The following is a 23,195-nucleotide window of genomic DNA, read 5'->3' on the forward strand; positions in this document are numbered from 1 at the left end:
CCGACTTTGAAGATCACTGACCATAGTCTGACTCCTGATTGTCGGCTGACAGCATGCTCACACCCATTACCTGCACATGGTATGCATTGGGTTGGGGGGGGGGGGGGGTGCAGATCTAGTGCAGAGGACAAACAGGGGAGGAGAGTGCAGGCCTGCCCGCAGTGCGGACAGATGTGACAGAGGTTTCACATGTCTCGGGTGTAACGTGTTTTAATGGTGTACAATCGTGACCCGATATGTCCCCACCTACCAATGGTGTGGCCCACCCCCTGCAGTGATCCTCAATCTTCGTAGTGTTCCGCGATCTGTCACTACATCTAGGTGTATCCCCAGGATGCACATCAGAGGTGGGGTGAGCCTGCTACTTATCAGTGGTTAGCATTGTGGCTTCACAGCACCAGGGTCCCAGGTTCGAACCCCGGCTTGGCTCATTGTCTGTGTGGAGCCTGCATGTCCTCCCTGTGTCTGCGTGCATTTCCAAAGATGTGCAGGTTAGGTGGATTGGCTATGCTAAATTGCCAATAGTGTCCGAAAAAAAAGGTTGGGAGGTTTTGTTGGGTTTCGGGGACGGGGTGGAAGTGGGGGCTTGAGTGGGTCGGTGCAGACTCGATGGGCCGAATGGCCTCCTTCTTCTCTGTATATTCTATTCTATTCACGTCCTGTGGCCTGGGGCCGGAGGTTACCAGGAGCACAGGCCTCACTGTGCCACCCTGGTCCACCCGCTCACCTTAAATGTGCTGTCAGGAGGGCAGGGGGAGGGGGTGGAGACTGGAGAGCTGGTGAATGCCGTCATTTCCCTGTCGGGTGGCTCTGGATCGGCCTATGGTATTTCCTCCTCCCAGTCAGTGCCAGTGGGGCGCTGGGAGGGTTACCTTGGGACGGAGGGGCAGCTGGATTGAGCTCCAGAGGCCCCTGCGCCATCTGGCTCTGCCAACCCTGGCAGCTCCCCATTGTATGCACCTTGGTGTCTATGCCCTCAGCGATGCCCCTCTGACTGGGACAGCTCCACAGTGCCTCACCAATATCATCTGCATCTGGGACATTAACCTCAGTGACTGTGACATGCTTTGGAGCACCTTGGCAATACCCACCTGAGACTGAGACATGCTCCGCAGTACCTCAGAAAGGTCCACCTGAGACTGGGACATGCATCTTGGCATCGTCCACCCACAGGGACACATCCCCCAGCGACTGGGACATGCTGTCGAGGCCCTCAGCCACAGCAGTCACTGACTGAGCAAGACCTTGGACACCGCCACTCATGCTGCTGACGTCATGCTCGGCTTTCCACTGTGGTCGCCACCCCAGACGTTAGCATGGGTTCCCCGTATTGCGTCGCCATCTCCTGCACTCATAGCCTTTGAGACTCCTCTAATCTGCTGGAGCGTCGCTGACTTCCCCGCTGAATCTCAGTTGTACCCCAGCATCTGCATCTGCTCTGGGTTAAACTGGTCCAGAGGCTTGATATCGGACTGGGACTCAGCTGGGTCCAGGAGTCCAGAAGATCTCAGACTGCTGTTCCCCTGGATGTTACTAATGTGCATCAGCAACTGTGTGGTGCTCACCAGGTTGTGCCCAGAAACGTGTTCACTACCTTCGACTACAGAGGTGTGTGTCTCTGTGCTGGAGGGTGGGAGATGACAGCTGTGAATTGATGATGGCCACCTCAGAGCTCTCCTTCGAGGTGTCCTCTTGGATGGCAGGGGGTTGGGTCCCACACACCAGACGGGCCGGCACCATCAGATGGAGATCCAACAGGAGAACGGGCAGGTGGTCAGTGGGAGGGATCATTACGTCTGGCATTAACACACATGTAATAGGTCGTCTGGTTGGGTGACGATGGATACTCACCACTGCGATGCAAGCCAAGCTCGACATCGGAGATCAATCAGTCGCGGCGATACCCCACAATCTCTAGGGCCTGTTCCTCTTAGGGAGTGAGGACTCTGACGTCTGGCACCCCACCGCCCTTCTGTTGTGGGCCAACTTCTCCTGCTGTCAAAGAGAGTGCTGCATTAACAATCATCATGCATTGTGGGGCTGGCTGCACTGGTGGGGGCCAGGGTGTACTGGGGTACAGGCACGGTATTGCGCTGGGGGGGTTATGTGGTGCCAACCGGAGGGCCATGGGGGGGGGGGGGGGGGGGGGGGGGGGGGGGAAAGAGGGAAGCCAACTCACCCATGCGGCCCGGTGGAGGGTGCTTAGCATCTTACTGCACTGGATGGTGGTCCTTCTGGATACAATCCCCATGCTGCCACTTCCTCTCAGGCAGCACTGGCTGACCACGTCCAACAATTGGGCCAGGTCCGCATCACCGAACGTGAGGCTGGTGTGCGTGGTGGCATGGCTGCGTGCTGTGGTTTGCTCTGCAGGATCAGTTTAAAAGTGGTTCCCTCTCGTTAGCTGCCGAGCATGGTCCAAGCGAATCAGCTGACGGGACAGTCATTTCCTGCATCAAGCCCGCAGGGGATCATTAGATACCGGTGACAGCCTCGCCGGGTCAGCCGCCGGGAAACACCCTGCAGTTCCCGTCTACTATCGCACTTCGATCTGTTGGATTGTGTCCAGTATTCTTCTCGTCACTGGGCAGCTGAGTTCGCTGGCCGGACCGGCTCCTCAGAAGTCTGGCCACCATTTTGAAAGGGTGCCCTGATCTCTAAATGAGCTCGAGGGTCCCCCACATCCCCACCATGGGCAATGTCACCCCCACCAAGTGAGGACAATCTGCTATGGAGTTGCAGAGGGCACCCACTTTCCAGTCCTTCCCACGCTCTTTTCGGGCCCCTCCTTTCAGGTGCCCTCACCTACCTTCCAGAAGTCCCTTCATACCCGCCCTTCAACCCACCCCCCATCCCTCCTTCCCCTCTCCCCCCCCCATCCGTCCTGTCATGTGCTGGGCGTCCGCTCAGTCCCTGGCCCTTGGCAGTGCCAGTCGGGCATCTTGGCAGTGCCAGTCGGGCATCTTGGCAGTGTCAATGTGCCAGGGAGTCACCCTGCCTTGACAACTCAGGGGCCTTCAATGGCCTGGGAGGCCCCCCCGGGTGCCTTTCAGCCTGGTCGGCTTTTGTGTTGACCAGTACTAATTGCCGTCCTGCTGCGGTCTCCTTTGGGAGGCCGACAGATACCGGGAGCCGGTTAGCTACGGCGTGGTTAAGTGGGTTCTTAAACCAACCTAACCATGAGAGACTGGGTCCCGCCCATTGTGGGCAAGGCCCAGATCACAACATCTGGGCGTAACGGCCGTCGGGAATACTGGAGAGCCCTCTCCTGGCATGAACTGGCCGCGTCCCGCACCGATTCCGGTGGGACGTGGCTAGTATATTGCGCCCACAGTGCTGCCCCCTTAACTAAATGTACTTTTACGATTGTTTTCATCTCAACAACAAAACATGACGGTTTCTTCTCATTTTTCAAAATGTTTGATTTTTCAAAATGTCTAAATATTTCTAAAATTTCTTGGAAGCAAATTAAATCATGAAAAGAATACTGCATTATTACTTACATTGCACACACTGAAACGACTATCTTTGTGGTCCAGGATCATCGCCTTTTAATCCTACAAATTATTTTCCAGTTATTAATTACTGAGCAAATATCTTTCATTATTCGTCTGCGAGCATTTAATGATTTCACTGAACCTACACAATAACAGGTTTAGCATTTTACTGTGAAGCCATGTATTTACAGCTTGGGTGTCCACTTTGGCTCTGCGATAACACCTTCCGTCAAAAGATCATAGGTTCTGTCCCACTCCACAGGCATTAGCATTTGGAAAAGGGAAACACCCCCATGTCAATCAATAATACAAGCTTACCCATTGATGCACAGTTGTGTGTGATCAAGGCGCGAGTCGGATATGCTCAGATTTATTTAGCAGAGCATTGTTGTTAGTGATTTGGAATGAGGAAAGGTAAACCAACAGATTTGGGAGAGAAATTTGGATTAGACTAGGAAGAGAGAGTTCAGGAAATGCAAATGCAAGAGAAATTGTTTTCTCAACTAAGCTTGTTTTCCTTTAAGTACTTTGTTTTATTTGAAGAATTAAGCAGAGTCAGTAATTTAAAAAAAAACCTATGAGCATATTATCTCACCGTCATTGATCTCACAAAACAGTAGAAGCTAGCTGGCTATCACCTTCCTCGACCAATAAAACCAGACAATTATGCAATAATTTATCTCAGTACTGTTCGTGGGATCTTACTGTGTGCAAACTATCCACTTTGTTTGCCTACATTAGCAACATCGCTACTGTTCTGTAATTCAAAACTGCCTATGTTAACTTGTCACAAGTTAATTACACTCTCCCATCAGTGGTGACATTACAACACTTCCACTTGGAAGGGGTAATGAAAGCGTGACAGGTTTACACTGGCAGTTCCCATTACAAATGTGGGAAAATGGGTTTATAATGGAATTGAACAGAAAGCACATGCAATTTTCTAGATAATTAATATCACTATATAGTAATCTATTTTGCTGAGCTTGTACAGTTAAAGTAATGACTGGAGATGGAACTCAAGAGCTTTGTACTCTGTACAGTGTTAACTACTCCCTAAATTAATATGATAAATGTTCAGGGAGGAGCACTGCAAAAGGATTGTCCATTAAATTCAAGTACTCGCACCCAAGGCCATTTTAATATTATTAATGGTGCTGTTTGCAGACAAATACAAAGGGATATTTATCAATTGCACCAAATTTCACAGCAATTACAAAATGCAACCCATGGCCAAGATATCTAGTATGTTTTTTTTTAAATTGAAAAACCTCACCTGATTGCTTCACCTAGAGTGCCTTCAGAGATGCTCAACAATACTGAGATAGTCATTGTGCTTTGCAAAGTTAGATTATTCATCCTTCATTTTAAACTGAAAATATGTTTTAATATAAATTAACCAACAGCAATAGAAGTCTGCAATGTTGCAGTTTTTAATACAGTACAAACAAGTTCTTTTGGCACAAGGGCTTACATGGATTCTAAAATCATAAAATCCACCTTAAGACACACCATAAGAATATTACAGTATTGCAATAAATCAATGACTCCATATTTGGAAAGACATTCACATATAAAAAAGAATCACTGACAGTTTCTGTAAAAAGGACACTGGGTTCGTCAATCTCGGCACAGCTGTTGGCCAGCCACATTGTTTGAGAAATAATAGTTACACCTAAATAGTGGCATAACAACAGAATAGCCTAGAGCGTTGACCCACTATACTGTACATGCTCTGAACAGGAGAGCTCTGTACCATACAATGTGTTAGATCTGTGTTCACTTGTCAACTAGAACATTTAAACACACCTGTGTTATAATGGGGGACCTGAAGCTGACGATGTGAGTCAATAATCAAATGCTTCTAATCCCGACCGGCTTATTCTGGTTCAAAACCAACATTGTGCAGAACTGTCTAAGCATAATGCCATTTAATTCCAAGCTTCAACATGTTACCAAGTGTAGCAACAGTTGCGTGATTAATAGGGCACTCCAACCCAAGACTCAATTCCAAATCAAAGATTACTCATGCGTCTTAAAATATTTCTAACTTCCCTGCCTTTCAAAAAAAAATATTCCCACACTATCCCCAGGAGGTTGCCTTGGCTGGTACAAATCGATTTCCTACACTATCCCCAGGAGGTTGCCTTGGCTGGTACAAATCGATTTCCTACACTATCCCGAGGAGGTTGCCTTGGCTGGTACAAATCGATTTCCTACACTATCCCCAGGAGGTTACCTTGGCTGGTACAAATCGATTTCCTACACTATCCCCAGGAGGTTGCCTTGGCTGGTACAAATCAATTTCCTACACTATCCCCAGGAGGTTGCCTTGGCTGGTACAAATCGATATCCTACACTATCCCCAGGAGGTTGCCTTGGCTGGTACAAATCGATATCCTACACTATCCCCAGGAGGTTGCCTTGGCTGGTACAAATCGATTTTTGTGGATACATAAAAGCGCAGGCGTGTCTGTAATATTAATACCACTGTCTTGATGAGTGTTCTCAAAACACTTGCATAAAAGAGGAGAAATGATGTGCAGTTTAATTTAGATCAGGCAGGTCTGCAAAGGTACACACAGCCTCTAATTAGCCCTCAATTTCAGCCACCACTGAGCACATTTCTTTTCTTCAGAAATCAACCAATTAGAAATGAAACTAGACTTTGCAGAATTAAAAATATTAGAGTTAACCTCGCAAAATACGTCAGAATCTCCAGTGGCATTACCTCCTGAAAGCCAATTGAAACAGTTAATTTATGGTAATTAATGCAGTGTTGCTTGTGTTCATTTATCAAGCAATATAATGTCCTAACAAAGTACAGAACATAAAGCTGCAGTTTCCCTTCCCTTTATCGAACATCATTCAACTTGCTACACAAAACTATTTAGTGCAATCTAGCTGCACGATAAACACACTATAGTTATAGTAACTATAAACACAGAGTAGCCTCTGTTTCACTAGCATGCAGTATTGGGTCAAGGCTCTATTATATTTCCTGATCCCAGTGTAACAATAAAGTTTAAAAACATGAAAAACAGATCTGACCCACCCCCCCCCCCCCCCCCCCCCCCCCCCCCACCTCCAAGATTGAGTGAATGAGAGATGACACAAATATCCAAAAAGTCATCAGGGGGCAGATAAATATTCTGTTATCCCATTTGAGGGAAAGCCTACACATGGTCAGTTGTAGATAAAGCAATAATAATTTTGCTAATCAGGGCACCAAGGTTCATCTTAGTACATAGACCAGAAGCTGGCATTGTTCCAAATGTTTTTTTCAAAAATTAGTGGGCGATCCAGAAGTGAGGACTTTCATCAATCTGTTGTAGGGGCTCTTTATATCCAAAAAATCATGATGCTTATTTCCCCAGGTCCTTCACTCTTGTTGGAGATTCAACTGTAGTGAAGCTATTTTACCCCATTTGGAGTTAGTGCTCATCTAGCAATAATCAAGCTTCAGTAAGCGCCAAATGTTCGTTTCTGTTCTGAGCAAAGCTATTGAACTAATGGCACTGAGAAACAAAATGAATTCTCAGAAATTACGTCTTACATTATTTTACTGCAGTGTTAGAAAGTCTGTATAATTGTTCTTCAAACATATCTTAAATAAATGTTAATTAAGTCATATATATCTCATCAGCAGGCTCGATCAAGGTCTATTCTAGACTACGATTCTAGCAGCAGGTTCACATTTTGAAGGGTACGTTTTTGCTTCTGTCCACCAGTTTGGTTCTGTGGTTCCTCAACTCAATCATCATATAGTCATTGCCTTGGTTCCTTTTTCTGTTAGACAACGGAGGCATGTCTTAAGAAAACCATGCCAGTGCCACCTTAACTCGTCTGCAACATTAGCCAATACTTCCAGTATCTTGTAGGTTGTGATAGAAAGACAGGCATATATTCTCAGAGAGCTTGATAAACATTAAAATGTGTAACACTCCAAGACTACCATATTATTTTAGATTTATAACGTACATTGTAAGCCACTGTTCACATTGTTTATAGCATGTACAATAAATAGATTTCTTACTTATAACCTGCCCCTCCACTTTTTTTTTTGAAGTCAACTATTTGTAGGAGCCTTCAGAGTGAAAAATTCACACACGTTTGCAGCACACATGCTGAAACAAGAGTTCCATTTTTAAAATGCAAGTTATTCTCCAAGATACAAGAAGCTTCATAAACCTTAACCAAAATGCACTGTTCAATTATGCCATGAATAATAACCAATTAACTATTACCAAGGTCTGCTTACACACCTATAAATTACTTAAATGCAAATGATACTCTGAATAAAACATTTCAATAAATTATACATATTTAAAACTTTAGTGGCATTCAATTATTGCTGTATAGTGCACACCTTAAAAACTGATGTCTGCCCGATACTAATGTTTTGGATTTTCACAAATTTACTTTTAAATGTGTGCAGGGTGTGCAATGGCACTGCTTTGGAAAACCATAATATATATGTTTTGTAAATAACAAGGTAGCAGTTATATTAAACTTACACTTTTATTAAATTTGAAGAGACATCATCCCTTTTATCAACCTGCACAGAGTATATCTCAGAATCAAACTGTACACCATACTCAAACATTTCTAAGCCTTCTGAAAGAACAATTTAGTGTTCTTAATAAATTGAAAAATCATTCTTATAAAGAATTTCTTTGGAGCCCATAAATAAATGCATCTGTCAGTGCATCATTTTTCACTGTTATAATAATTTGACAGCAAAAATGAATGAAACTTGGTTGAGATGCAAACAGTATGTGGATGTTACCATTAACAGCCTTTGCATAACTGTATAAAGGGATACTGTCTCTTTGATTCAGCAAAATCCATTTGTTCGCAATTAAAAGGCTTCATTTGTCATGTTATAAACCTTTCCAAGTTGCCCAGAGTACATTTTGATGCAGTCTTGTGAAATAATGGGAATTTTAAAAACTAAATGTACAAAATTCTCAGCTACAGCAAACAAAGAAGAAATAATATGGGAAATGCCCATTTACAGTTAGGCTTTCTGCTCTTGCACCTCCTTAAGTAATGGGTATGAAACACTAAATAAAGAGCACAAATCATATCTTTTGCCAATATAGAACGCGACAGGGAACAAACAGTATCCCTCTCACTGTGAAGATAGATTTCAATCTGGCCTTTATATGTACTGTATTTGGATGACAATGCTGATGCAGAGGTTCTCGTTTTAGCTACCTTCTATTAACTTTGCCAAGTTATCTCTTAATTCCGTTAGTTCAAAAATTTTCCCATCTAGAATTTCTAGAAGTGTTTTTAAGTTATTGCGGAAGACCCCTTGCTCGTTCTGACTCTTCTCCAGACGCTGCTCAAAGTCTGTCAACTGTTCCACCAGATCCCGATTACGGCTTTCAACTTCCTATCGGAAAAGAAGAGGAGGAGTTTAATTGGAGTATTCCATGGAAGAATTTATATGCTAAATATAATATAATAACTGAAAACAGACAAACAAAAATCAAAAAACCTGAAGGCTGAGAATAGTGAGATGCTCCTCTTTGGACTAATCAATCCAAATAAAAGCTGCAAAACATTCATTCTTTTGGTTTACTATTACAGTATAAAGAGAAATTGACGTAAATTTCTAAGTATCCATATTAGGTACATGAGATATAACATAAGAACATAAGAACTAGGAGCAGGAGTAGGCCATCTGGCCCCTCGAGCCTGCTCCGCCATTCAATTAGATCATGGCTGATCTTTTGTGGACTCAGATCCACTTTCCGGCCCAAACACCATAACCCTTAATCCCTTTATTCTTCAAAAAACTATCTATCTTTACCTTAAAAACATGTAATGAAGGAGCCTCAACTGCTTCACTGGGCAAGGAATTCCATAGATTCACAACCCTTTGAGTGAAGAAGTTCCTCCTAAACTCAGTCCTAAATCTACTTCCCCTTATTTTGAGGCTATGTCCCCTAGTTCTGCTGTCACCCGCCAGTGGAAACAACCTGCCCGCATCTATCCTATCTATTCCCTTCATAATTTTTAATGTTTCTATAAGATCCCCCCTCATTCTTCTAAATTCCAACGAGTACAGTCCCAGTCTACTCAACCTCTCCTTATAATCCAACCCCTTCAGCTCTGGGATTAACCTAGTGAATCTCCTCTGCACACCCTCCAGCGCCAGTACGTCCTTTCTCAAGTAAGGAGACCAAAACTGAACACAATACTCCAGGTGTGGCCGCACTAACACCTTATACAATTGCAACATAACCTCCCTAGTCTTAAACTCCATCCCTCTAGCAATGAAGGACAAAATTCCATTTGCCTTCTTAATCACCTGTTGCACTTGTAAACCAACCTTCTGTGACTCATGCACTAGCACACCCAAGTCTCTCTGAACAGCGGCATGCTTTAATATTTTATCGTTTAAATAATAATCCCGTTTGCTGTTATTCCTACCAAAATGGATAACCTCACATTTGTCAACATTGTATTCCATCTGCCAGACCCTAGCCCATTCACTTAACCTATCCAAATCCCTCTGCAGACTTCCAGTATCCTCTGCACTTTTCGCTTTACCACTCATCTTAGTGTCATCTGCAAACTTGGACACATTGCCCTTGGTCCCCAACTCCAAATCATCTATGTAAATTGTGAACAATTGTGGGCCCAACACGGATCCCTGATGTACACCACTAGCTACTGATTGCCAACCAGAGAAACACCCATTTATCCCAACTCTTTGCTTTCTATTAATTAACCAATCCTCTATCCATGCTACTACTTTACCCTTAATGCCATGCATCTTTATCTTATGCAGCAACCTTTTGTGTGGCACCTTGTCAAAGGCTTTCTGGAAATCCAGATATACCACATCCATCGGCTCCCCATTATCTACTGCACTGGTAATGTCCTCAAAAAATTCCACTAAATTAGTTAGGCATGACCTGCCTTTTACGAACCCATGCTGCGTCTGCCCAATGGGACAATTTCTATCCCGATGCCTCGCTATTTCTTCCTTGATGATAGATTCCAGCATCTTCCCTACTACCGAAGTTAAGCTCACTGGCCTATAATTTCCTGCTTTCTGCCTACCTCCTTTTTTAAACAGTGGCGTCACATTTGCTAATTTCCAATCCACCGGGACCACCCCAGAGTCTAGTGAATTTCGGTAAACTATCACTAGTGCATCTGCAATTTCCCTAGCCATCTCTTTTAGCACTCTGGGATGCATTCCATCAGGGCCAGGAGACTTGTCTACCTTTACCCCCATTAGCTTGCCCATCACTCCCTCCTTAGTGATAACAATCCTCTCAAGGTCCTCACCTGTCATAGCCTCATTTCTATCAGTCGCTGGCATGTTATTTGTGTCTTCCACTGTGAAGACCGACCCAAAAAACCTGTTCAGTTCCTCAGCCATTTCCTCATTTCCCATTATTAAAACTCCCTTCTCATCCTCTAAAGGACCAATATTTACCTTAGCCACTCTTTTTTGTCTTATATATTTGTAAAAACTTTTACTGTCTGTTTTTATATTCTGAGCAATTTACTCTCATACTCTATCTTACTCTTCTTTATAGCTTTTTTAGTAGCTTTCTGTTGCCCCCTAAAGATTTCCCAGTCCTCTAATCTCCCAGCAATCTTTGCCGCTTTATATGCTTTTTCCTTCAATTTGATACTCTCCCTTATTTCCTTAGATATCCACGGTCGATTTTCCCTCTTTCTTCCGTCCTTCCTTTTTGTTGGTATAAACCTTTGCTGAGCACTGTGAAAAATCGCTTGGAAGGTTCTCCACTGTTCCTCAACTGTTCCACCATAAAGTCTTAGCTCCCAGTCTACCTTAGCTAGTTCTCCTCTCATCCCCTTGTAATCTCCTTTGTTTAAACACAAAACACTAGTATTTGACGTTACATAAGAATTCATACATGAGAGATATATAATTAAATACAATGACCTTTTGACATATCCTGATTAGAATGTATCTCTATCGCCAACTTTCCCACTCCACAACCAGCTTACACTAGCTAATTGACAATTTTTATGCACTGGAAAAGGTTTTAAGGATCTCTTAACCTGTCAATGGAGGCAGGGCAGGGGGGGTTATTCCTCACAAACCCAACAGAAGTACTTCCTGGATGTCAACCTAGAATTTAGAACAGTAAGAAGCCTTACAAAACCAGGTTAAAGTCCAACAGATTTGTTCCGAATCACTAGCTTTCGAAGCACTGCTCCTTCCTCAGGTGAAAGAGCAGTGCTCCAAAAGCTAGTGATTCGAAAAAAACCTGTTGGACTTTAACCTGGTGTTGTAAGACTTCTTACTGTGCTCACCCAGTCCAACGCCGGCATCTCCACATCCAGAATTTAGATCCACAGCTCAACTCTCCACTTGCCAGAACTGTCTGGTGCTGGGGTAACTATGACCTGTAAAGAATGTTTCTCCTCAGTGTTAAAATTAATAAGAGGCAATACATTTTGTAAAAATACTTGGTTGTCTTACTTGTAGAATTAGAATAGATCTTGGCATTGACCCATGGAATACTATCAGTTTATTAGGCCCCATCTAACCTGCCAGTTCACAAAGAAAATACATATTGCAATACTAACCAACATTGCAACGAGTTACATTACCTTGTCTTTTACCACAGGAGATCAACTAGTCTAGATTTATTCACATACTCTTCTTAACGTCCCTCCTATTCTCTGCCATGCTTGTGAAACTAAAATTCACTGTGGCCATTTGCGTGTATTTTAACTGCTGCACCAGACTTTCTTGCCCCTTCTTGGAGCATCTTGTGACAGAGCCTACTAAGGAATAGGCAATTCTGGATTTAGTGATGTGTAATGAGGGAACTTAAGGTGAAGGAACCCTTAGGGAGCAGTGACCACAATATGATAGAATGTACCCTGCAGTTTGAGAGGGAGAAGCTGAAATCAGATGTAACGGTATAGCAATTAAATAAGGGTAACTACAAAGACATGTGGGAGGAGCTGGCCAGAGTTGATTGGAAAAGGAGACTAGCAGGGAAGACAGTGGAACAGCAATGGCAGGAGTTTTGGGGGGTTATTCAGGAGGCACAGTAGAAATTCATCTCAAGGAGAAGGAAACTTGCTAAGGGGAGGACAAGGCATCCATGGCTGACGAGGGAAGTCAGGGACAGCATAAAAGCTAAAGAAAAAGCATACAAAGTGGCGAGGATTAGTGGGAAGCCAGAGGATTGGGAAGCCTTTAAAAGCAAACTGAGCACAACTAAAAAAGCAATAAGGGGGGAGAAGATGAAGTATGTGTGCAAGCTAGCTGGTAATATAAAGGAAGATAAGAAGAGATTTTTTCAATATATAAAAGGTAAGAGAGAGACAAAAATAGACATTGGACCTGGAAAATGTGGCATGAGAAGTAATAATAGGAAACAAAGAAATGGCAGACGAACTGAATAGTTACTTTGCATCAGTCTTCACGGTGGAAGACACCAGTGGGATGTTAAAGCTCCAGGAGGCAGAGGTGAGTGCAGTGAAGGTTCTGGGGAAACTGAAAGGTCTGGAGGTGGATACATCACCTGGACCGGATGGACAACGCCCCAGGGTTCGAAAGGAGACAGCTCAGGAGTTTATATAGGAATTGGCGATGATCTTTCAGGAATCACTAGAGGCAGGAAGGGTCCCAGAGGACTGGAAAGTGGCTAATGTAACACCACTGTTTAAGAAGGGAGGGAGGCAGAAGACGGGAGATTATAGGCCGGTTAGCCTGACTTCGGTTCTTGGTAAGATTTTAGAGTCCATTATTAAAGACGAGATCGCGGAGTACTTGGAAGTCCATGATAAAATAGGACTGAGTCAAGGGGAGGACATGTCTGGCAAATCTGTTAGAGTTCTTTGAGGAAGTAACAAGGAAGTTAGACAAAGGAGAACCAATGGACATGAATTATTTAGATTTCCAGGAGGCCTTTGACAAGGTGCCGCATATGAGGCTGTTCAATAAGTTAAGAGCCCATGGTGTTAAGGGTAAGATCCTGGCATGGATAGAGGATTGGCTGAAAGGCAGAAGGCAGAGGGTGGGGATAAAGAGGTCTTTTTCAGGATGGCAGCCGGTGACGAGCGTTGTATCTCAGGGGTCGGTGCTGGGACCACAACTTTTCACAATATACATTAATGATCTGGAGGAAGGAACTGTTGCTAAGTTTGCAGATGATACAAAGGTCTGTTGAAGGACAGGTAGTATTGAGGAAGAAGGCGGGCTGCAGAAGGACTTGGACATGTTAGGAGAGTGGGCAAAGAAGTGGCAGATGGAATACAATGTGGAAAAGTGTGAGGTTATGCACTTTGGAAGGAGAAATGGAGGCAAAGATTATTTTCTAAAAGGCAAGATGCTTAGGAAATCAGAAGCACAAAGGGACTTGGAAGTCCTTGTTCACGATTCTCTTAAGGTTAACGTGCAGGTTCAGTCGGCAGTTAGGAAGGCAAATGCAATGTTAGCATTCATGTCAAGAGGGTTAGAATACAAGAGCAGGGATGTACTTCTGAGGCTATATAAGGCTCTGGTCAGACCCCATTTGGAGTATTGTAAGCAGTTTTGGGCCTCGTCTCGAAGGAAGGATGTGCTGGCCTTGGAAAGGGCCCAGAGAAGGTTCACAAGAATGATCCATGGAATGAAGAGCTTGTTATATGAGGAACGGTTGAGGGGTCTGTACTTGTTGGGAGTTTAGAAGGATGAGGGGGGGATCTTATTGAAACTTACAGGATACTGCGTGGCCTGGATAGAGTGAACGTGGAGAGAATGTTTCCACTTGTAGAAAAACTAGAAGCAGAGGACACAATTTCAGACTGAAGGGACGATCCTTTAAAACAGAGATGAGGAGGAATTTCTTCAGCCAGAGGGTGGTGAATCTGTCGAACTCTTTGCTGCAGAAGACTACAGAGGCTAAATCACTGAGTGACTTTAAGACAGAGATAGATAGGTTTTTCATCAATACGGGGATACGGGGAGCAGGCAGGAGAATGGGGATGAGAAAAATACCAGCCATGATTCAATGGTGGAGCAGACTTGATGGGCCGAGTGGCCTAATTCTGCTCCTATATCTTATGGTCTTCTCCTCCTGCTCCCTGGGTACCTTTTCTTTTGAGCGCCTTATCTTGACTTGCCCTCTTGTAACACCTTTAAAATCTTTGTCTGCAACTCTCATCCAGTCGCTTCCAATATATCCCTGCTCTTCTCCAATTCATTTGGTATTCTCTCTTTATATTTCATTGCCCTCCTGTCATCCCTATACTGAGACCATCCGTGAAATTGCCTCTGCTGCTCTTCCTCTTGTTCACCAAGAAAGACATGAAAAATTCGAAGACACCAATTCCACAAACAGCCCCCATTCTAATTCTCAGCAGCTCTCTCAACACCTCTACTGGCGTTATGTTCTCGGTCTACTCGTCCTACATCCATTGTTGGATGAGTGGCATTGTTTCTCATACCCATCACAAACTCTAGTACCCATGCTGCTTATTTCTTTTATCACCCTGCAGAACTAAACGGTTTGCAATCTCAGGGCCCAGTTGGATCGCAGGCTGACCTTCTGACTAGGTATCCTTTGCATCGTCCATCTACGTCCATCTCAATTGCATTGCCTGCATTCACACCTGTCTAAGCATATCTGCTGCCACAATGCTACTCTAAATCTTTGACTGCTCCAGACTTCACTGTTCCAATTGTCTCCTGGTTGGGCTTCTTCAATCTACCCATGGTGCGATTTAACTGAAACATTTCCAAGTATCATTTTGGGCAGGTTTGGTGGGTGCTTCTTGCTGGCTTTTTAGGCAAGATCCACACTGATATTTACTCACACTTAGTCATTTTTTGAGGCCTCGGACAGTTTCTCCCCGGTCTAACCCACACTTCAGTAGTGGGGAGCTGAACTCGCTGGCAGGACTGGTTCCTCAGATCAGTCCGCTGTTTTGAAAGGGTGCTCGATGGGCAATGTCACCCCCTACCCCCCTCCCAAGTGAGCCCACTCCCCCAACCTGTAGGAGACCCCAGGAAGGGTGGCAAGAGAGCACGGTGGTTAGCACTGTTGCTTCACAGCGCCAGGGTCCCAGGTTTGATTCTCGGCTTGGACCACTGTCTGTGCAGAGTCTGCCGGAATTGGCGACTAGGAGCTTTTCATAGTAACCTCATTGCGGTGTTAATGTAAGCCTACTTGTGACAAGATTACTATTATTATTATACCCACCGTTCAACCCCCACCTTTCATACCCCCTCCCTTTCATGGCATGGCCCCCTGAATCCCTGGCACTGCCACCCTCAGCCTGGCAGTGCCACCCAGGCAGCTTGGCAGTGCCCATTGGACTGGCAGTGTCACAAGCACCTGGCAGTTCCAGAGTGGCAGTGTTGCCTGGGCATGTTGGCAATGTCAAGGTGCAACCCTGGCCATGTCAAGATGCCAGAGGGAGAACCAGGGTGCCATCCTGCCCTGTCCCTGACCACCCACAGGTATGCAATGCCCTGAGACCCCCCCCCCCCCCCCCCGGGTGCCATTGGACCAATGCTTAACGGGCAAAGCACTTGGATAAACTAGGGCAGACATATTTAAATGAGCCATATGTTAATCTGGATCTTGCCCAGGAATCGCAATGTCTCGTGAGAACCAGTTAGATGTGCGTGAACGTTTCGAGGGTCGCAGATCTCATGAGAGTTAATGGCCTGGACACATCCTGGAGTTGGGCTAGGTAAGGTTGTTCGAACTCGCCCTTCCATATCTCATTCTGCTTCAAATCTTGCTCAACATCACTCTGCTGCTTAGGTATCATCCTTGGCGCAGTTGCAGCACTCTTATCTCGGAGTCAGAAGTTGTCAGCTCAAGTGTCATCCAGAGATTTGAGGACATAACCCAGATTAACATTTCAGTGCAGAACTGAGAGAATGATGCACTGTTGGAGCTACACCTTGCACATGAGATGCTAAATAAAGGTCGCCCAACAGTGCTATTTGAAGAGTCTTCTACTAATATTGATGGTTGTTTAATATCCATTAAGCTTTACACATCTTTTTGCAAAAACAACACCAAGAACAAATTTCAAATTGTTAATTCTTCCATTCTCAACTGGGTGACAGGGTGGCACAGTGCTGCCTCACAGCCAGGGACCTGGGTTTGATTCATTCCTTGGGTGACTGTGTGAAGTTTACACATTCTCCCAGAGTCTGCATGGGTTTCCTCCAGGTGCTCCGGTTTCCTCCCCGAGTGCAAAGATGTGCAGGTTAGGTGGATTGGCTATGCTAAATTGCTCCATAGTGTCCAAAAGGTTAGGTGGAGTTACGGGGATAGGGCAAGGGACTGGGCCTAGGTAGGGTACTCTTTCAGAGGTCCTTTTGCACTGTAGGGATTCTATGATTTAATTATTTGGATCAAAACATACTTCAAGATGTCCTAGTTCCAGATAAACCTCAGCAGTTAAAACCAATGTGTCAAATTTCTCACCTCTTACAGCATCCTCTCCTTACTTGCAAAGATTCTAAAGAACTTAAATGCTGTTGGCAGCTGTAGAGCAGCTAACAAAGACCTTGATGCCAAAAGTCAATGAAAATGCCAGCCAAATTTTTGCAATTCTTTTTCAAGTATTTTTCCATTACCAACACGCCAAATATCTATTGCATTACGATTTCTCTTGGACTCCATTATGTTCCTCTACCAAGCCGAACAGGCATTTGATGAGTTCAAGAAACATACTGTGACAGATGCATGTAATTGCCCTTTAATTTTCATGCTACATTATGTCTGCTTTATTTATGATCACGGCTTGTGGGTCATACTTAGCTTTATTGTTCTGTATATTGTTTTAAGTTTCCTGCATTGCTCTGTGACTGTTTTCCGTTTGGTAAGCCATCAGGAAGACTGTACAATGCATATCTTCCGACAGCTGTTTTATTCTTTGTAATTATCAACTTCAGTCATCTTTCCCATCTGCCGTAGGTAACTGTTGCATTGATATTTATTTAGTCAGTGTCAAGGATGTGCACAGTACCCTTTCCATTTTGCTTCATGGACTGCCAATAGCAAATTTCTATCCTGATCTTTATTGAACGCAAGGTCAGTTCGTACTTTGTCTTAGTTTTTTTACTTTTCAGCAGGCGTTTCTGATATTTATTTCACCAAGTTCTATAGTCAGCCATGTCTTGAATTCTATGAGGCTCTTAATGAACTTTGTTGAAACATTTTAGGCAGGGTCAATTCTGCTTCAAATGCAGTTATTTCTTCACCTTCTATCAGTGAGATGAACTTCAAATTTCATTGCCCAGCCCATAACAGATGGACAATTGTGTTGAGGTTGGGCCCTGCAGCAAGACAGATACAAGCTCTACCCAAGGAGAAAGAATCTGGCCTCTAATGCAATGGGCAAATGAATCAATATAGTTTAAAGTGTGATGCGACTTTTTGAGGTATAGAAGAACACAGAAAATTGGAGTAGTAGGCCACTAGGCCCCTCAAGCCTGCAATGCCATTCAACTTGATCATGGCTGACCATCTACCTCAATGCCATTTCCCCCACACTATCCCCAAATCTTTTGACATCTTTTATTTATTTTTTTAAAATTTAGAGTACCCAACTATTTTTTTCGAATTAAGGGGCAATTTAGCATGGCCAATCCAGTTAACCTGCACATTTTTGGGTTGAGGGAGTAAAACTCACGCAGACACGCGAGAATGTGCAAATTCCACATGGACAGTTACCCAGTGCCGGGATCGAACCCGGGTCTCCAGTGCCGTAGGCAGCAGTGCTAACCACTGTGCTGCCCTTGACATCTTTTATTCACTAATTTTACTTTGCTTGAACATACTTTTTCACTAAGCTTCCAGAGCCCTCTGGGGTAGAGAATTAAAAAGATTCATTGCCCCCATCACCTCAGTCTTAAATGGCCAGCCCCTTATTCGGAGACTAGGGCACCTGGTTCCAGCCCTGCAGCAGGGGGAAATATGCCCCCTGCATTTACCCTATCAAGCCTTGTAGGAAATTTGTACAATTTCCTATTCTTCTAAACTCTAGCAAATACACAATCTCTCCTCACAGGAAATTCTTCCATCCAGAAATTAGTTTGCACCTTTGTTGCACTCCCTCTATGGAAAGTATATCCAACTGTGCTTAATACTCCATGTGCAGCCTCACCAAGGTTCTATACATGATGTGGAGATGCCAGTGTTGGACTGGGTTGAGCACAGTAAGAAGTCTTACAACACCAGGTTAAAGTCCACCATGTTTGTTTCAACACTAGCTTTTGGAGCACTGCTCCTTCCTCAGGTGAATGAAGAGCTATGTTCCTCTTTCTAAGAGAATTGTCTATATCGATGTTTCTGGAACATACCTCTTCATTCACCTGAGGAAGGAGCAGTTCTCCGAAAGCTAGTGTTTGAAACAAACATGTTGGACTTTAACCTGGTGTTGTAAGACATCTTACAAGGTTCTATACGATTGCAGCATATCTTTACTCCTGTACTAAAATTCTCTTGAGATAAACATACTTTTTATCTTTCTAATTGCTTGTTACAGCTGCATGCTAGCTTTCAGTGACTTATGAGCAAAGATACCCAGGTCTCTATGGACATCAACACATCCAATCTCTCATTGTATAAAAAATACTCTGCAGTTCTGTTTTTCCTTCCAAAGTAACTTCACATGTTTCCACATTACAGTAAGCCCTGGCTTTAAGTCACCCCATTTAATGTTGTTTTGTTTTGTCATTTGTTCTTTAGGGCCAGTGCGTCTGATTTGGGTCACCATTTTTGCTTTTGTGTCATTTGCACTCTGACCTTCCCCACACCCCCCATGCTTTATTCCGGGACAGTAACTGAACACCAGAAGCAGAGGAGAGAAAGTGAGGTCCAAGACTCAGAAGCAGGTAGGGAGCCGGACCCAGAGGTTCAGACGGGCTATCACCACCAGTTGGGGAGGTGCCATAGTACAGCTCAGGACAGATGCTGTCAACCCCGCTCAATCTACACCCCCCCCCCTGACACAATCAGCAGCCTGTGTCTGGACCAAGGGACAGGCTCAAGAGAGCATGAATTACCGACAGGGTAGTTTGGGGGGGGGGGGGGGGGGGGGGGAAAGAGAGAGAGAGAGAGAGAGAGAGAGAGAGAAAGAAAGAGAGAGAGAGAGAGAGAGAGAGAAAGAAAGAGAGAGAAAGAGAAAGGAGAAAGCGAGAGTGAGAAAGAGAAAGAGAAAGAGAAAGAGAAAGAGAAAGAGAAAGAGAAAAGAGAAAGAGAAAGAGAAAGAGAAAGAGAAAGAGAAAGAGAGAGAGAGAGAGAGAGAGAGAGAGAGAGAGAGAGAGAGAGAGAGAGAGAAAGCGAGAGTGAGAAAGAGAGAGAACACGAGAGGGAGAGAGACAGAGATGAGCTGAGTTTCAAGAGTGTTGTGGATGAGACATGGAAGCTGCGTTACTCAGGGCTTGTTTGAGTGATTCAATGTTATACAATTTTAATTTATATAATTAAATTTCTGTAAATTAAGTATTTCTATAATTAAAGAAACGCTCAAGTTCAGGAGGCCATTCAGCCCATCAAGTCTGCACCTACCCTTTGAATGAGCACTCTACCCATGTCCAGTCCCCCGCCCACCCTGCCCTATCCGCGTAACCCCATAATCTAACCTACACATCCCTGGTCACTAAGGGGCAATTTATCACCATTCCACCTACTTTGGACACATCTTTGGACAGTGAAAGGAAACCCATTTAGTGAAAGGGGAGAACATACAAACTCCACATAGATCGTGATCTAAGGCTGGAATTGTACCCGGCCCTGTGAGGCAGCAATGTTAACCATTGCGCCACCTGTATATTCAACAATTTATTTTATTTTGCAAGTTATCCAACCAGGAATGCACTGTGCTGCACATGTGTGATACAGCATTTCATCTTGTACATTGGTTTTCCAGGCAAGAAATGTCTGAAGGAACCCAACTCTGGTTTTAACATAGGTTCAGAATGATGAAGTTGTTTCAGGAATACAGCCACAGCTTTGAGAGAGGACATATTGTATGTTCCATCTGCCATGTTCTTGTCCACTCACTTAGCCCGTCTCAGATGGAGAGTCAGTCAGTTTATTCTCTCAGGTCAAGAGGCTGCGTTCCATGCTAGGCTAGGAATCTTGATATTTGATAGTTTTGTAAACATTGCAAGAGGAATATCTGTAGCTTATTGGATACAAAATAATCTGCCTTCCAAATTAACTGCAAGCTGGTATTCAAAGGCAGGAATTGCATCAAAGACCATTAGCCAACTTCAATTTCTGGTCTCATGATAGGGAGATATTAGGAACTTGGATCCAGAAACAGGGTCCACATTCTAGCAGGCAATTTAGTGGTTAAACAGACTGAAGGAAAATACTGTTGGCAGCAGAGTCAATGGAATACACTCACAGCTGGAGTTACATTGTCCCATTCCGACTTAACCTGGTTAGTGGGAATACACAGGATGCCCCAGTTCAGCCAGAAGATTAATTGTCATTCTGGAAAAGCTTGTTTGACCAGCCATCAAAGTCTGATTACCTATTTGTTCGTCAATGGGTTAGCGCTGTTGTTTTGCATAAACGAGAGTGGCCAATCAGCAAAGATAACAAGAATAGATTCAAGTCTTGCCACCTCAGGGGAGAATCAAGGGAGACTTTTGTTTGAGGGGGTGACAGAGCCAAGAGAGGCAGGAAATGCTGTTTTTCTGATTAGTTAAAAGAAGGCTGTGGAAATAAACCAGGGACGTCATGAAAGTTGCTGCTGAGGCAGACTTGGGAAAAAGGATTCTGAACAAATGTCCCTCATAGAAGAAAAATTGCTTGGTCAATGAAAGTATTGCCTTTGCCTGTCTGTGATAGTGAACAAGAACTACATGTTCATGCACAGTGTGGTTTAATGGAAGCTTGTGTGTTAAGGTTAAGAAACTGCATGTAATCTGTAGAACTAAAGTAAAAGTTTGAATATGGATTTATTTTCTTTTGTTTTAATAAAATTTGTTTATAAAATAACCACGCCCCATTTCTTACATTTATCATCCCGAAACAGATTGATCTTTCTGCACCACATTAAAACATTACCCGCCTGGTTTAGTATCTTAGCCAGTGTGGACAGCTGACCAGGTGTCCGTAACACTGGGCATTATGTTTCACTTTTCCCTCATTTTAAGTTTTGAAGCTCTAGTTTATCGGACCAGAATTTGACCCAATTCCTTTCTTAAGTATTAAACCGAGTCAGCACGCAAATAACTATTCTCGTGTGTTTTAAATCTCCACCATCAGCAGAGACTTGATTTTGACTTTACTGATCATGTTAACATTAATGCAGTCCTTGGCTACCCTTCAGGACTTTGAACAATTCAACACTTAACCTTTCAGTATCACTGATCATTCTAAATATTTTCCCTGCCTCCAATTCCAACCCTTACACTATTTTTCCATTTTTAATTCCAAGTCGAGGTCTCTCTGCAAACTAGCCCAGACTTCTTTGGAATGACATGCCCATCACATCCTACAAGTTCTGATCCTCAGGGCATTTTGCAACACCATCAAACTCATTACATGCACACTCAACTCTCCTTTCTTTTCCTGACACCCAATCACCATTCCTTTCTTAGATACTACCATTTGCACAGCCTGCAACTGCTCTCATGACAACGGTCTTTACTTGACATTAAGAAGTCTCACAACACCAGGCTAAAGTCCAACATGTTTGTTTGGAATCACTAGCTTTCGGAGTGCAGCTCCTTCATCAGCGTAGTGTGCCCACCCAAGTCCAATGTCAGATGAGATGTTAAACATAGGCAGTGTCCAACCTCTCAGCTGGATAAAAAAAGATCCTAAGGCACTATGTGGAAGAAGGGAGAGTATTTTCTATTCCTACATGGGATGTGGATGTCAAGTCCAGCAGTTATTGCCCATTCCGAATTCCCCTCGAAGGTGCTGGTGAGCCGCCATCTTGAACTACTGCAGTCCATGTGGTGTAGGAACACAGTGCTGCTGGAAGGGAGTTCTACAATTTTGACCATGTGACATCAAAGTTCCAAGTCGGTATGGTGTCTGGCTTGAAGGGAAACTTGCAAGTGGTAGATTTAGAATTGCTACAGAATTCACAATGTGCCAGGGGCAGTCACTCGGCCCATCGATTCTGCACAGACCCTCCAAAGGAGGACTCCACCTCGACCCATCCCCATAACCTAACCTGCACAACTTGGGACATGAAAGGGCAATTTGGCACAGTCAATCCACCTAACCTGCACATCTTGGGACTGTGGGAGGAAACGCACGCAGACACGGGGAGGACATGCAAACTCCACACACAGACAGTGACCCAAGGTCGGAATCGAACCTGGGTACCTGGCGCTATGAGGCAAGTGTTAACCACTATGCCACCTATACTTCCCATTTCTGGGTGGCAGAAGCAGAGCGGCATCCCTGATCACTTGGTCAATATCCCTCAATCGACAAGACCAAAACAAATGACCTGGTCTTTATATTATTGCATGTGGAAGGTGTGTTGTGTACAGATGAGCTACCAGTTATCCTATAATAGGACTACACTTTTGGCTGTAAAACACTTGGGAGGCATCTGGTGGTTGTATGAAATACCATATAAATGCAAGTATTTCTTTAACATATGATAAAGAGTGGTGAAGGATGTAACAAGACTGTTAAGCAGCAGAGCTTTGGGCAATTTCTCGGGTCACTGGAATCACATGAGCTGATCTTTCAC

General features: G+C 44.1%; 1 protein-coding gene across 1 annotated transcript in view; it reads right to left on the bottom strand.

Moving 5' to 3' along the window:
* Window positions 1-7,999: 7,999 nt before the first annotated feature.
* Window positions 8,000-23,195, bottom strand: part of LOC119970635 (homer protein homolog 1-like) — a 112,816-nt gene continuing 97,620 nt past the window's right edge. The window contains exon 9 of the mRNA XM_038805565.1: window positions 8,000-8,898. Coding sequence (XP_038661493.1) covers window positions 8,710-8,898 — 189 coding nt within the window. The 3' untranslated portion in view covers window positions 8,000-8,709. The remainder of the gene's footprint in view (window positions 8,899-23,195) is intronic.

The sequence above is a fragment of the Scyliorhinus canicula genome, chromosome 8 (genome assembly GCF_902713615.1).
Source record: "Scyliorhinus canicula chromosome 8, sScyCan1.1, whole genome shotgun sequence".
Lineage (NCBI taxonomy): Eukaryota > Metazoa > Chordata > Chondrichthyes > Carcharhiniformes > Scyliorhinidae > Scyliorhinus > Scyliorhinus canicula.